Here is a 15,112-nt window from a genome sequence, read left to right as displayed (position 1 = left end):
TTGTGTTTGGTGTTGAGGCCAAATAATTCAGTTTTAGTCTCATCTGCCTCTTCAAAGTGCTCTTCAAGCTCAGTCATGACTTTTTTCTTGCAATCCTCCCATACAGGCCACATTTGTGGAGAATTTGTGATATTGTTGATAACATGTACACAATGACCACTCTTTGTCAAATTCCTGCCACTGCTGTAGGCCTCTTAGTAGCCTCTCTGACCAGTTTCTTCCTAGCTCTTTCATCATCCAGTCTGGAGCAACGTCCTGTTCCAGGGAGGCACCGGCACCGTGTTGTAACCAATCTACTTCTGAAAACACCTATAACTAACCTCCAGAGATCAAACTACATGTATATATGATCTGTTTAATTTGCTAATAAGTTGGAATTTTTCAGCCCTGTTGCATATGTTTGCAATCGTGATTTGTGTAATTTTGTAATTTTTTCAGAATAAACCTTAAATAGACAATTTGTCATTAAAAACAAACTATGCCAAAATGGCAAGCATGGTTGCAGATTTAAAGGGATAGTTCACCCCAAATTAAAAATTATGTCATCATTTACTTTTCATTTACCCTCAAGTTCTTCTGTTGATTACAAAAAAAAGAAGATATTTTGAAGAATGTCGGTAGCCAAACAGTTGACATTAGCCATGGAAACAATTCTATGGAAGTCAATGGTTACCATTAACTTATTTGATTTTATTAGGCAGTCACTCACTGTATGGACGAGCCACTTCAGGACCAAATGTTGGTTTAAAAGAGATGTGTTTGAACACTTTTTCATACAGCAGTTTGAGTAACAGGGTTGAATAGTTTAGATTGGTGAATGCAACCAATTTTGTGTAAACACTGAGATGGAGGAATGAGATTATTTACTTGCTGTGCAAAGGGTATTATTTATTTGAGTGTCAAATGTTACATTTTTGTAATTGGGAAATCATTCAGCAACATGTTAAAAATATGAAATTTTTGATTTGATGATTAGAGACAATTCATGAATATCAAAACCACCATTCTAATAAAAAAAGAAAAAAATTTATGCAGCAAAATTTGTCACATGAATACTATCATAAATGCTGTCGAGGCAACTCAGCAGTCTCTGAGACTCAGCCATATATTTTGATTAAAGGAATTAATAAAATTTCTTTAAATTTACTCAATCTCACACCATCCAAGATTTAGATACATTTGTTTCTTAATCTGGACATATTTGGAGAAATTTATCATTACATCACCTGCTTACCAATGGATCCTCTGCAGTGAATGGGTGCCATCAGAATGACAGTCCAAAGAGCTGATTAAAAACATAATAATTCACAAGTAATCCACACAACTCCCATCCATCACAAAATGTCTTTTAAAGAGAAAATCTTTATGTTTGTAATAAACAAATCCATCCTTAAGGCATTTTAATTTTTAATGGTAGCATCTGTTCAAAATACCAGTTATAATTCTAAACTTTTCCTCCAGTGGAAAAAGTCCATGCACTGTTGTCCTCTCAAATCAAAATTCACAGGAAACTGTCTTGTAGGGTTTTTTTCCCCCCACTGCTTGTCATTGGTGCTTGATCTGTTCATATTTCTCTCCTGATTCAGACAAGACAACGTTTTCACTGGAGAAAGCAATATTATAGAGAACTCGTATTTAAGTGAAAGCAATGGATTGAAGTTACAAAAACTTCATAATAGATTTGTTTATTATACTCTCAACTTGTTGTTTACTTGCATCACTTGTCGATTATTGTTTTTAATCACCTGTTTGGACTGCAGAGAATCCACTGGTGAGTAAGTGATGTAATGATTCATTTCTCCAAATATGTTCAGATGAAGAAACAAACTTATCTACATCTTGGATGGTGTGAGGTTGAGTAAATTTGAATCAAATTTCCAATTTTTGGGTGAATTATTCCTTTAATATTCTTTATTATATCTTCTTATTTTAATATTCTAATGTTCCTAATTGACCTTGATATTGACTTTAGATATAATGTTTACACATTAACACTTTCTACACAGTATTTATTTATTTGCATTTATTTCATATAAAACTGAAATTGGACCACATACAGCTTTCATTTAACAAATAATTTAATCTCTGTTTTATTTTTCAGAATGTTGTATAACAAAACATTCAGTTACGGAAATAAAATAATACATTCCATGTTAAACATAGCAAACTTAAGGAGAAATATTATGCAATTTTTAATTAATTTGTGAACATTTAATTTTAAGACATTTGTGAACATTACAGTAAAATTTTACAAACAATTTGTTTGTAACATAATCATAGACCAACAAACAGAGGTTTATTGTTTTTTGAAAATGCTCCTTGGACCCTTTTAAAAGTAACTAGTGCTAAAACCGCTTAACTCTTTCTCTCTTTTTTTGTATAAAATCTTTCCCTTTTACACAACTACTTCATCGGGAGTAGTTTTAATAAGTGCCTTTTAAAACAAAAATAGATATATGTTATTTAAGACAAATCAAATTGTCTAGAAATTAATGTGCCTTTTACCAATTTAAAACAAGGAAATTAAGGTATTACATTCAAGGCATGAGGTTGCATGAGCACATTAGTAATTGCAGTATTAAACTGTAGAAAAATTCTAAGGTATTTCTGTTACCTTTTGATAAACTTATAAGAGCTGCTTTTTGCCATATATTCAAATAACTGCACTATACTTTTCCCTACCTTTACCTCGTACTCTTTCAAAGCTTTCAAACTAAAATTTCTTATAGGCATTCAGCTTCTTTTTGATGTAATGTCCAACCAGGACCTGAGGTCGCTGCTGGTAGCTATTCAGGATGTCATGAGAGCTGGTCAGCTGGTCTCCTTTCAGTCTGTCCACCAGTGTTACACACACAACCGCAGCTGAAAAAACAGGAAAAAATTCTTCAACCTAAACCATGAAATATCACAAACTTGCGCAAGTATTGCTCATTGCTCAGTAAATGGTGTATCAAAAATGACATACCTTGAAGATTGCTCAGTTTGCACATGGCTGCAAACACAGATGACTCCATTTCAATGTTACGAACCCCAGCGGCATAGGCTTCGGAAAGATAGCTCTGTTTATCTTCTTCAGTATACGAGCAGAAAGCCCCATCCAGCCGAGCTTGACCTGTCCCAAGACAGAGCATTCAAATGCAACAAACTCAACCGTGCAAAAAACTGACACTGCAATTATAACATTCTATAAAATTTCAAAACATTTATACCTTCATAGAAGTCAAGGGTGCACATTGTGTTACCAATAACAGTCTCAAACTCTGCAAGGTCTTTGCCACACTGAAAAAGTTCCTCTGCAAGTTCGGCATCAAGTTCTGTGCTCCTGACCACTGGTTTTCCAAGGATGATCTGCTCAAAGCGAGGCTGGAACACAGAATCCACTGACTGTTTGGTAACCACCACAGTACCTGGCTTTAAACCTGACAAAAGACGGAAAAAACTGCTCAGTCAGGAAACAATGAGTCAGGAAATGATATAAAAAAAAAAAAAAAAAAAAAAAAAAAAAAAAAAAAAAATTCCCATGGTTTCACAACATCGGTGCGAGTTGCAGTTGATGTTGAAAGCATGAAAACACCCTTTTGATTAAGCAGTTCAATGGTAAAAGCAGTGTACCTATTCCACCTGATGTTCCAATGCGCACTACAGTGACATCAGTGCAGTGAGCGTGATACAGGAGCTTGATAAGCTCATGCAACATTATAGAGATAGATGGGATGCCCATGCCATGCTACAACACAGAAGAAATTACAATGTTAACACCCAGATAAACTTAATTTGCAATTGTGTAATAAAAAGTACAGACAAAGGCACTATAATTACAATTTAAGATCAGTAAGACCATCGAAAAACAGTAAAGACAGTAATATATTATTACAATTTAAATGAACTTTTCCAATTGAATATATTTTCAAATCTAATTAATTCCTGTGATGGCAAAGCTGAAGTCATTACTCCAGTCTTAACAGCTATGTTTAAATATAAAATTTTATATATAGTTATAATTTTATATATATAGTTTATAATTGACTGATGGCTCAATTGGACTAAAAAGGTTTTCATGTAAACAATCAGTCTGACTGAGTTTGATCCAAGTCCAAATTTGACCTAACTGAAAGGCGTGGCACAAATAAAATAAGATAAGAATGTAAACGTGTCTAATTGGGTTCAAAAATACCTACAGATTGCACAGATCATGATGAGTGGGTACTGCACATATGCTGAAGCTTTTTTTTTTGTGTGTGTAATATGTGTAACGCACATGTAAACAAATATGAGAAGAATATTGTAATGTTTAGGATATACACAGAACCTTTAGTGAAAATGAGTGCACGTAAACATTCTAATATGCATATTTGTACTCTATAAACATTCTCTGTTATTATCACAGTTGTGCTGCTTAATATTTTTGTGGAAACAACATTTGATTTGATCAGGATACTTTGATGAATAAAAGAGTTCAAATGAACAGCATTTATATGAATTAGAAATATTTTGTAACATTGTAAATGCCTTTACTGACCCTAGTCTTTTGAATGGAATTCACTCACACTGACAGACAGCACAGGTCCAACTTTGTACATGGCATAGCGATCCGTTCCTTCACATATATTTGGAAATTCAGCATTAGGCTCTGATAGCCCCAGTTCTTTGGCAATGTATTCAGTGAAAGACTTCATCCTCCATGGACTTCCTCCTACACACACAAACTGAGACAAAATGTACAACCAAGTGAGTTGGATAGTCCCTGAGTAATTCTAAAGGAGTAAGATTTTAATATAAAAAAAGAACTGAAGTTTACTTTGACATCTCCAAACATCGCTGGTAAGTCGTGAGTGGATTTTCCCAGGTTAAAATGGTACAGGATGTCATCTTTCATGGAGTCTAAATGGGGATTGTTCACATATATGGACCTATGCAGGGAAAATATAAGTTTGGCATTTATATAAAACAGGACAGCTGTTGGTTGGTTATTAGGAGAACTGTTTAAAGTAACACTTTAAAAAGTTCATATGACGTTGCTAAAAATAACTTTGTTTTGTATTTGGAGTAACGCAATGTGTTTATGCGGTTTAAGGTTAAAAAAACAAAAAAGCTCATCGTTCTGAAAAGCGAGGTGTGCTCTGATTGGTCAGCTATCCTGTGCATTGTGATTGGCCGAATACCTCAAGCGTGTGATGGAAATGTTATGCCCTTTAGCATACTGTGATGCCCTGTGTCCCGGCACGACGAGACAAAACCAATAAAACCCATTACAAATGAGGCATTTGTTGCATCCAATGGGGACATAATTACTGATTATTTTGACTGGAACTGTATTTTTACGCATTGCGTATCACCCTACATTAACATAAAATCATGTCTGGAGAAACGACAAACAACAAGCACTACTCTACACTGCTCAAAACTCGCGTTTGAATCATCAGTGGCAAATTCTTGGAATATAAAAAACTTACTTACAGGATGTGAGTCAAAAGCGCCAGACTGCCCTTGCACAGTTGGAACTGAGGAACGGATGGTGGGCTGAGTGAGTGCGGGCGGTGGGCTTTGATCTTGACTCTTAACTTTTATAAAAAATATCTCTTTGAATTTGAGACTCTAGTCTTTGCAACTTTACAGACCTTCTTTATGCACCAAGAGCTTGTAACACTCCAAAGAAAAATTGAAATCTCATCATATGACCCCTTTAACCAAACAATATAACGTAATGACTGTCAGGAGGAAACACAGAGGTCGTGAGAAGGGCACTGAGAGGAACATATGATTTCCGTTTTGTATCACTTCTCATACAACCCGAATTCCGGAAAAGTTGGGACGTTTTTTACATTTTAATAAAATGTAAACTAAAAGACTTTCAAATCACATGAGCCAATATTTTATTCACAATAGAACATAGATAGCATAGCAAATGTTTAAACTGAGAAAGTTTACAATTTTATGCACAAAATGAGCTCATTTCAATTTTGATTTTTGCTACAGGTCTCAAAATAGTTGGGACGGGGCATGTTTAGCATGGTGTAGCATCTCCTTTTCTTTTCAAAACAGTTTGAAGACGTCTGGGCATTGAGGCTATGAGTTGCTGGAGTTTTGCTGTTGGAATTTGGTCCCATTCTTGCCTTATATAGATTTCCAGCTGCTGAAGAGTTCGTGGTCATCTTTGACGTATTTTTCGTTTAATGATGTGCAAAATGTTCTCTATAGGTGAAAGATCTGGACTGCAGGCAGGCCAGGTTAGCACCCGGACTCTTCTACGACGAAGCCATGCTGTTGTTATAGCTGCAGTATGTGGTTTTGCATTGTCCTGCTGAAATAAACAAGGCCTTCCCTGAAATAGACGTTGTTTGGAGGGAAGCATATGTTGCTCTAAAACCTTTATATACCTTTCAGCATTCACAGAGCCTTCCAAAACATGCAAGCTGCCCATACCGTATGCACTTATGCACCCCCATACCATCAGAGATGCTGGCTTTTGAACTGAACGCTGATAACATGCTGGAAGGTCTCCCTCCTCTTTAGCACGGAGGACACGGCGTCCGTGATTTCCAACAAGAATGTCAAATTTGGACTCGTCTGACCATAAAACACTATTCCACTTTGAAATAGTCCATTTTAAATGAGCCTTGGCCCACAGGACACGACGGCGCTTCTGGACCATGTTCACATATGGCTTCCTTTTTGCATGATAGAGCTTTAGTTGGCATCTGCTGATGGCACGGCGGATTGTGTTTACCGACAGTGGTTTCTGAAAGTATTCCTGGGCCCATTTAGTAATGTCATTGACACAATCATGCCGATGAGTGATGCAGTGTCGTCTGAGAGCCCGAAGACCACTGGCATCCAATAAAGGTCTCTGGCCTTGTCCCTTACGCACAGAGATTTCTCCAGTTTCTCTGAATCTTTTGATGATGTTATTCACTGTAGATGATGAGATTTGCAAAGCCTTTGCAATTTGACGTTGAGGAACATTGTTTTTAAAGTTTTCCACAAATTTTTTTATGCAGTCTTTTACAGATTGGAGAGCCTCTGCCCATCTTTACTTCTGAGAGACTCTGCTTCTCTAAGACAAAGCTTTTATAGCTAATCATGTTAATTAATCACTAGATGTTCTCCCAGCTGAATCTTTTCAAAACTGCTTGCTTTTTTAGCTATTTGTTACCCCCGTGCCAACTTTTTTGAGACCTGTAGCAGGCATTAAATTTTAAATGAGCTAATTAAGTGGATAAAAGTGTAAAATTTCTCAGTTTAAACATTTGCTACGTTATCTATGTTCTATTGTGAATAAAATATTGGCTCATGTGATTTGAAATTCCTTTAGTTTTCATTTTATTAAAATTTAAAAAACGTCCCAACTTTTCCGGAATTCGGGTTGTAGAACTAAATGAAAAACTTTTTCCTTATGGAACAACATTTGTGTCCAGCAAATTAATCTGTCATTTATCCAATGCGATATACAGTGGTTGGATAAAATCCTTCTATAAATTACTGAATGACATGGAAATGGAAGGGCAGAAAGTCCATGCATATATTAACTCCAGGTTGTGTTTGGGTCATTTTGACCTGGAAAGAATATTATTTCTCCCGAAAATGTTACTTAATGTTATCGCATTGCACTAATATTAACTGACTTTGTTTACACAGGGTATAACTACTTCCACCACAAAAATGGTACATATTCGTTAAACGTTTTTTTATTTTATTCAACCTTGTTACACTTGTTGTGTTCCCGGTCAAAACTGACCGGTCTACAAAATATAGCCTATAAATCTCTTGTAATGCAATATCACCTAATATTGGAATCCATTTTTTTGTCAGTTTGTTTGCCTTGAATTAGGACTCCTTTTGTGTTTATTTTTTAAACGGATTGATCGTAGGACTCATTAATCTAAGCTTACATACCTCAGTTTTTGAGTGAAAAAGCATTATTCGTGGATAATTTTGTCAATATTAAATAATATATGAAAAACAATTGCACTGTCTTTCACACTAGCATATTCTAATGTTCACCTAATATTGGTATCCATCTTTTTGTCAGCTTGTCAAAAGATTTAATCCAAACTTAGGTGATAATATAGCATAACAAGAAATGTATAAGCTATTTGTTGTAGTCCTGTCATTTTTGACCAAGAACACCACAAGTGTGATTTTTTATTTGTATTATTTTTTGTACAAAATAAAAGCTTTTCACATTACATTTCTTGGTTAAACTTTACAGCATGCTAGGGTATTATTTTTTCATATTTTATTTAATATATACAAAATTGTCCACAAATAACACTTTATTTTTGGTCAAAAACTGATGAACCTAAAGCTCAGATTAATGAGGCTTACAATCAATCAGTTTGATTCCAGCATTAACACAAAACCAGTCCTAATTGACAGAAACAGAAAACAAGCGGGCAAAGATACCAATATTAAGTAATAATATTGCTTAACAAGATATTTATAAACTATTTTTGTGCCGTGATCAAAAAAGACCGGGAACACCACAAGTGTTATAGGGGTTTGAACACAACCTGAGGGTTAAGAGTAAAGAAATAAGGAAGAGATGATTAATTCATACCTATCGCACGCCCCGTTCTTCTCGTCACCCAGTGGCATTTTCCGTGTTTTTTTTTTTTTTCTCTAAGATGGACACATCAACAAACCATCAATTTTCAAAGTAAAAATAGTCTTGTATAACAACTCAACCTATGCACAATAAACTACTTTGCCAAACAATACAATTGACTAAACAGTCTTCATTAAAGGACAGTTTCTTAAAGTTCGATGTTCGTTACCGTGAGATGGACGTTTCTAACAGCTCCTGATGCAGTGTCCACCGGCAAGGTCACTTGATAAAATACCGTGGGTCTCGGTCAGTGGCTCCTGCTGCTGTCAAACATCCGGCTGTGCCGCTGGTGTACGTGACGGTGTCTCACGAGCACATACATGTTTTCCACAAGCCCCGCCTCCTGCGGCAGGATGGACTAGTAGGAGCAACGGATTGGACAGTAGAAAAGTCCTTCATAGCAAGAATAATAGTAGAGGCGGGGCCTCGTGTGCGCGAGCACCACTTACGTAATAGAAAAACCACTACTACCTTTGACTACCTTTTGACATTGAGATGACTAACACAAGTTACTTAATTTACATCACATTAACTATAGATATATTCCACCAACGTATGATAACTTGTGTGTGTGTGTATGTGTTTTTAATAAATATCGTTTTATTCATGCAATGGTTTCAGAAATGAAACTTAATCTTAATCTAAAACAAAAGCAACATTAGTAAATCCTATATATATATATATATATATATATATTTTTTTTTTTTTTTTAATGATAAATCAACTGATGCCAACTGGGGGCTGTTTCATAAAACAAGTTTACCAAATAAACCAGGCTTATTTCAGTTAGCCTGACTTATTTTCACTTGATTTGGTTTCATAAAATAAAATTACCATAGCTCAAGCTCAGTCACAGGCAACTTATGCTGGGAAACTAAACTGGTCCAGAGCAGACTAAGCAGAGCTCCTCTAACACGGACCAATTTTTAGATCTCTCGCGTGAAGTCGTGTCTCGCGTAAAGACTTCTCTCGCGGGAAGTCGTGGCCTAATGGTTAGAGAGTCGGACTCCCAATCGAAAGGTTGTGAGTTCGAGTCCCGGGCTGGAAGGAATTGTGGGTGGGGGGAGTGCATGTACAGTTCTCTCTCCACCTTCAATAACATGACTTAGGTGCCCTTGAGCAAGGCATCGAACCCCCAACTGCTCCCCGGGCGCCACAGCATAAATGGCTGCCCACTGCTCCGGGTGTGTGCTCACAGTGTGTGTGTGTGTGTTCACTGCTCTGTGTGTGTGCACTTTGGATGGGTTAAACGCAGAGCACAAATTCCGAGTATGGGTCACCATACTTGGCTGAATGTCACTTCACTTTCACTTTAAAAGAGTTGTTTACAATGTTAAAGGGTTAGTTCACACCCAATAATCAAAATTATGTAATTAATAACTCACCCTCATTTCGTTCCAAATCAGTGACAGCTCCGTTCATCTTCGGAACACAGTTTAAGATATTTTAGATTTAGTCCGAGAGCTCTCTGTCCCTCCATTGAAGCTGTGTGTACGGTATACTGTCCATGTCCAGAAAGGTAATAAAAACATCATCAAAGTAGTCCATGTGACATCAGAAGGGCCGGTTAGAATTTTTTGAAGCATCGAAAATACATTTTGGTCCAAAAATAGCAAAAACTACAACTTTATTCAGCATTGTCTTCTCTACCATGTCTGTTGTGAGAGAGAGTTCAAAACAAAGCAGTTTGTGATATCCGATTCGCGAAAGAATCATTCGATGTAACCGGATCTTCTTGAACCAGTTCACCAAATCGATCTGAATCGTTTTAAACGGTTCTCGTCTCCTATAAACATTAATCCACAAATGAATTAAGCTGTGAAATTTTTTAACATGGCTGACACTCCCTCTGAGTTCAAACAAACCAATATCCCGGAGTAATTCATTTACTCAAACAGTACACTGACTGAACTGCTGTGAAGAGAGAACTGAAGATGAACACCGAGCCGAGCCAGATAATGAGCGAAACATTGACTCGTTCACGAGTTCACTGAGTTACTTTAGTCTGTAAATTAAAGCTCAAGCCCAACAGGATTACGCAGCAAGACAATAGACTAATTTTGAGAGGATCTTAAGCTAGCAGCTCATGCTCAACAACCCATTTTGATTAAACTAAAGCAATTCTGCAAAGATTAGTGGACCACTAATGTCCAGGAAGGGTTTGGTTGTTGCTAAAGGTGGCACAAGTAGAGTTTAAATTTGAAAGTGTTATTCACATCACTCTTAAAAATAAAGGTGGTTCGCGATGCCATAGAAGAACCTTTTTGTCTAAAAAAAAAACCTTTAATATCTGAAGAACATTTCTGTTTTCGTTGTGGAAACAAAAATGTTTCTTCTATGGCATTGCTTGAAGAACCTTTTAAAGCAGCTTTATTTTAAGAGTTTGGATAGGAGTTGGATAAACTTTGTTTTTCCTTCAATAAAAAAAACTGTATGTGTTTCTCAAATGTAAGCATGCAACAAAATCAATAAAATAATTAAGCAGCAAGTAAAAGAAATGTTCCTTTACTGAGTGTATTCAGTGGAATAAATCCAATTTCAAGTTGAGACAATGAGTCAACAAATTACACTGTGACCACTGATCTATAGATCCGTGACTGTGACACAAAAACCAAATATTGCTTCTGCCCAGATGTGCATATCAGGGGAAATAAAAACGATATCCTTGCATAAGATCCAGAGCTGTCGATTATAAAAATAAAAAATAAAAAATTTTTAGTAACCTTTAATAAAATAATATAATACTTGAAAAGCTGCAGTACTGTAAGAAACACTTATTCTGCGCTCCAATCCACTTCACAGCAGTTAATTACATTTCAGACATATAAATACTGATGCAAACAAAAATATCTATTTTTGCAATGTTTGCAAAGGTGAAAATAGCTTACTTTATCTTAAAAAGAAACCTTATTATTACCCATCCACAGTTGCAATAATTGCCAAATTATATTTCTCTCTATATTGTCCAGTGTTAATACAGTTAAGCAAAGTGAAAACATTCCCAATCTGATTCTATGAAGTGTAACTCGGGTATATGAACTTGCTAGAAATTCGTCTGTAGGTGCACTTCAATCTTAAACAATTCAAGTCCAAATATCCAAAAAATGTCATTTTAACACCACAGACCGTGAATCCATTATAGTAACACAACCTACCTTAGGCAAGAACCAAAACCCCGAGTTTGACATCACAAATGTCTAATAATGTAAAACAAATGTGTAGAAAGGACACTGAGTTTACCATGAGAAAATAGGGTGTGAAATCTTTCACATGGATCAAGGCATCAGTGCTGTTAGTATCATTTAACTGTTTGTACTGTGGACTGGTTAGGAACAAGCATTGCAACAACTATGTTGGGTGAGTTTTATCTAACCTAAGTTTTTAGATTTTTTTTGTTGTATTGATGTTTGTCTTTACAAAACTTTTGAAAACAGTTTTCACTGTAAAGCTTAAGACAAATATTTTACCCTTTATAACCTTAAAGTTATCAATTGAACTTGTGACCCTTTCCACTAGGTCCCGTGCAGTGTTGTTTTAGGGCAATTAAAAAAAGATTGTAAGAAATTCCCCACATTAGGCAGCCCTATGAAAAGAAATATAAATGGATAAACTGTTAATAATTTTGCTCATGAATTAACATGCAACAGATAAAATACTAATGTCAACTCCAGCTCTTGCATTGGTTGTGATATTAGTTTTATGTATGCACTTACAAGTCCTCGTTGTTGTTGCCCCAGTTGTTGTTGAGACATCCATTTTTCTGACAAACATTTCAACATAATATTGTTTTCACCAATTATTGTGAACATCCTGTTAACATATTTTCACCTATTTCACAATTCTCGACAACTAACGGGGCTATACCTGGCTCTATATAGAAGGATGTGATTCACTATAGAAACAGCCACACATTTTTAGTTGATTGTAATTAAATTATTCCATGTCTAAAAGCCATAAAATTACTCATGTTTAGAATGGTTGCTTAAGTATTGCTCCCTAACATTTACAGCTCAATTCTGTAAGAGTAAAAGTGGAAAAAAAAGCACATAAACTAGGTTACTATGACCTAATTTCAGAACATCATGCTTTTCTGTTCATGCCATTATAAAGTCAGGTACATCTGTTAACATGTCATTTGGATTACATTCATTGGTGGATAACATTAACATCAGTTTTTCAAGAAGCCATATTTTAGTATAAGTAAATGTTGGCTATTTATTTCTCAGCAACGGGTGTTTCTTATCCTGTTTTACACCAACATCAGACAAATAAACTGACCAGTAGGGGAGAGCGGGGTAAGTTGTCACACTTTTCAAACTGTCTAACATTTAATGAGCACCGTAGATCAAAATGATATAAATGTCATACCAAATGAAAGAATGAAGTCTTGGGCACATATGTTGTTTTCATTACATTTTCATATCTTATATCATTCCAGAGTTGTAGACTGTTAAATAGAGAATGTGCACTTGTGACAACTTGCCCCATCGGCAGGTAAGTTGTCACACTAGACTATCTAAAAATAAGAACACAACTATTTAATTCTGATTATTGATTTTAACTTTAAAATTCACCCAGAACTGTAAATGTAAAAAAATCATGCCTATAGAATTTTGAAAAAACTATTATTTCAATCCAAACAATACACATTTCAATCAAAACACGTTTAATGGGCAAGACCACTTTACTTTAAACTTTAAACTCAAACGCTCTCTGGCTTGCACATAGATCCATGATAACTGAATGAAATACTGCAGATAACTCGCTTAACTTAACATGTTTAACCTCTGAACAAAACAGATTCCCTGTATCTGACTAACCAGACTGATCTTCAGAGTCACAATTCTGCCACACCTAAATTGCTGAAGTGCAAGCATCATGGGCCCATTTGTTGATTTTTACACATTTTACCCAGGACTCTTTTGGACAAATGTTTGAAAATGGCTCCACAAAGTCGAGGCAGAAGCACTCTTCATCATCTGATGATGACTCTTCTATTATTTTTCTTCTTTTAACTGCCTTGTTTTTAGTTGGTCCAGATTTTGACTCGCATACAACAATTTTGAAACCGCTTTTAGCTAGATTCAACCTTATTCTTTTCAATTTCAAGTTGCTTTTCTATTTCTAAGAATTGCTCGAGTTGGTAGTCCGCTATCAGCAATAGCATTGCTGGGTTAGGGTGAGCTGGTGATAGCAGAAGCATAACTGGGCATGCTAGACAGAACAGACTTGCTGCTGGGGCCTGGCAGGGTTCTGAATGGGTCGATCTGTGACATAGGATGGTGCAAAACCAGTTTCCAGAAATACATCTCAATGTTTTTTGAGCATGTTCTATGTGTTTTTTTGTACTGAGGCAAGTTGTCATATGTGACGACTTTCCCCAAAGTCATTGAGACAACTTGCCCCAAACTGACTTGTGTGCTAAAGTTGGCTAAATCTCAAGGTTAGCTCAATATAGCACGTCAGCTAAAGTATCAAAAGAAACGTTATTGTCTCCTCTATTGTGTGCAAAATAATAATTTTTAACATTCATACCTAACAAAGTTGTATTGCATAAAATTTAGAGTGGAACATTTTTACTCTTTAAGCCAAAAAATAAGAAAATTGTGCTAAACTTAGATTAGAGCGATCTTGACCACATTTGAACAGGAAATTGACTATAGAAGAAGAAGTCACACAAAGTGGCTATTTGATTTTAAGATAGAGCCTCAAGTTTTGGAGTTATGAACAGTGTGACAACTTACCCCGCTCTCCCCTACATTATATCTGAGGCAGATGGTCACCAATCTAAGGCAGGTGGTACACTCAGAACTGCTCTTCTTATATTTAGAAACATAACGCGGGGAAAATTGAAAAGATGACAGATGAGAATATACAGAGATATATTGGCAGCTTTCCTGTCGCACATCATCAATCTCAGTTCAGTGAGGCTAATATCTAGCACGACGAATGAGTCAGGTTGAGCTGTAGAAACAAAGAATGGAAACATACCAATGTCACATATGTCTAAGATATTGAAAATAAAAGTGGCATAAACTTCTGACTCAAACGGCATCAACGGTGCTAGCTGCTAGCCACGAACCACGACTGCGAACTTTTTTCTTTTTCATTTTTTATCCACATAACATCTTCACGAGAGACAACAAATTTTAACAGAAGAATGTCACAACAATTCATCCAAAATAAACGCGTAATTATCATAATGGGAACTTACAAGTTCTCTATGATAAAGCGTGCAGCTTCATCCGTCTCCGTCATTTGGAACACATTCATTCATTCATTCATTCAGAGCTCGTGACTCTCTTCATCCCTGTGTGCGCAGTGTTGCCAACTCCTTTCAATGGAAAGTAGCTAAACCCTGCCTGAAAAGTCGCTAAATGTTTCTAGATGACGTAATATGCTAATTAGCATATTCATGACGTAATGCGTCATATTATCTTGCCCTTTCTGTGCTCATGTACTGCATTTTAATGCAGCCAAAATTCTTAATAAAACGTTTTTTGTTAT

At 35.9% G+C, this 15,112-nt stretch overlaps 1 protein-coding gene across 3 annotated transcripts; it reads right to left on the bottom strand.

Annotated features, from left to right (window-relative positions):
• Window positions 1-1,782: 1,782 nt before the first annotated feature.
• Window positions 1,783-8,893, bottom strand: LOC132102853 (uridine phosphorylase 1-like). Of its 3 annotated transcripts, XM_059507542.1 has the most exons (8): window positions 8,760-8,893; window positions 8,558-8,588; window positions 4,799-4,910; window positions 4,548-4,706; window positions 3,613-3,727; window positions 3,210-3,419; window positions 2,966-3,112; window positions 1,991-2,862 (listed from the first exon to the last, which is right to left on the bottom strand). In XM_059507542.1, coding segments are annotated over exons 1-8 (924 nt in total). In that variant the 5' UTR covers window positions 8,761-8,893; the 3' UTR covers window positions 1,991-2,713. The 3 variants fall into 3 exon arrangements, with proteins under 3 accessions (XP_059363526.1, XP_059363525.1, XP_059363524.1); XM_059507541.1 differs by lacking the exon at window positions 8,760-8,893 and having other exon boundaries at window positions 8,558-8,614; XM_059507543.1 differs by lacking the exons at window positions 4,799-4,910; window positions 8,558-8,588; window positions 8,760-8,893 and having other exon boundaries at window positions 1,783-2,862; window positions 4,520-4,659.
• Window positions 8,894-15,112: the final 6,219 nt, after the last annotated feature.

This window comes from Carassius carassius, chromosome 24 (genome assembly GCF_963082965.1).
Source record: "Carassius carassius chromosome 24, fCarCar2.1, whole genome shotgun sequence".
In the NCBI taxonomy this organism is placed as follows: domain Eukaryota; kingdom Metazoa; phylum Chordata; class Actinopteri; order Cypriniformes; family Cyprinidae; genus Carassius; species Carassius carassius.
The sequence above is the reverse complement of the archived record's forward strand: the minus strand, read 5'-3'. Positions and strand labels throughout refer to the sequence as shown.

What these genes read in the sequence shown, in the direction of transcription:
- LOC132102853 (XM_059507541.1), bottom strand. Translation starts at nt 8,595, where the DNA reads ATGCCACTGGGTGACGAGAAGAACGGGGCGTGCGATAG. An exon ending in CGATGTTTGGAGATGTCAAA is followed by an intron (nt 4,707 to 4,798) that starts GTAAACTTCAGT and finishes ATTTTGTCTCAG; the next exon opens with TTTGTGTGTGTAGGAGGAAG. An exon ending in GACCTGTGCTGTCTGTCAGT is followed by an intron (nt 3,728 to 4,547) that starts GTGAGTGAATTC and finishes TCTGTGTTGTAG; the next exon opens with CATGGCATGGGCATCCCATC.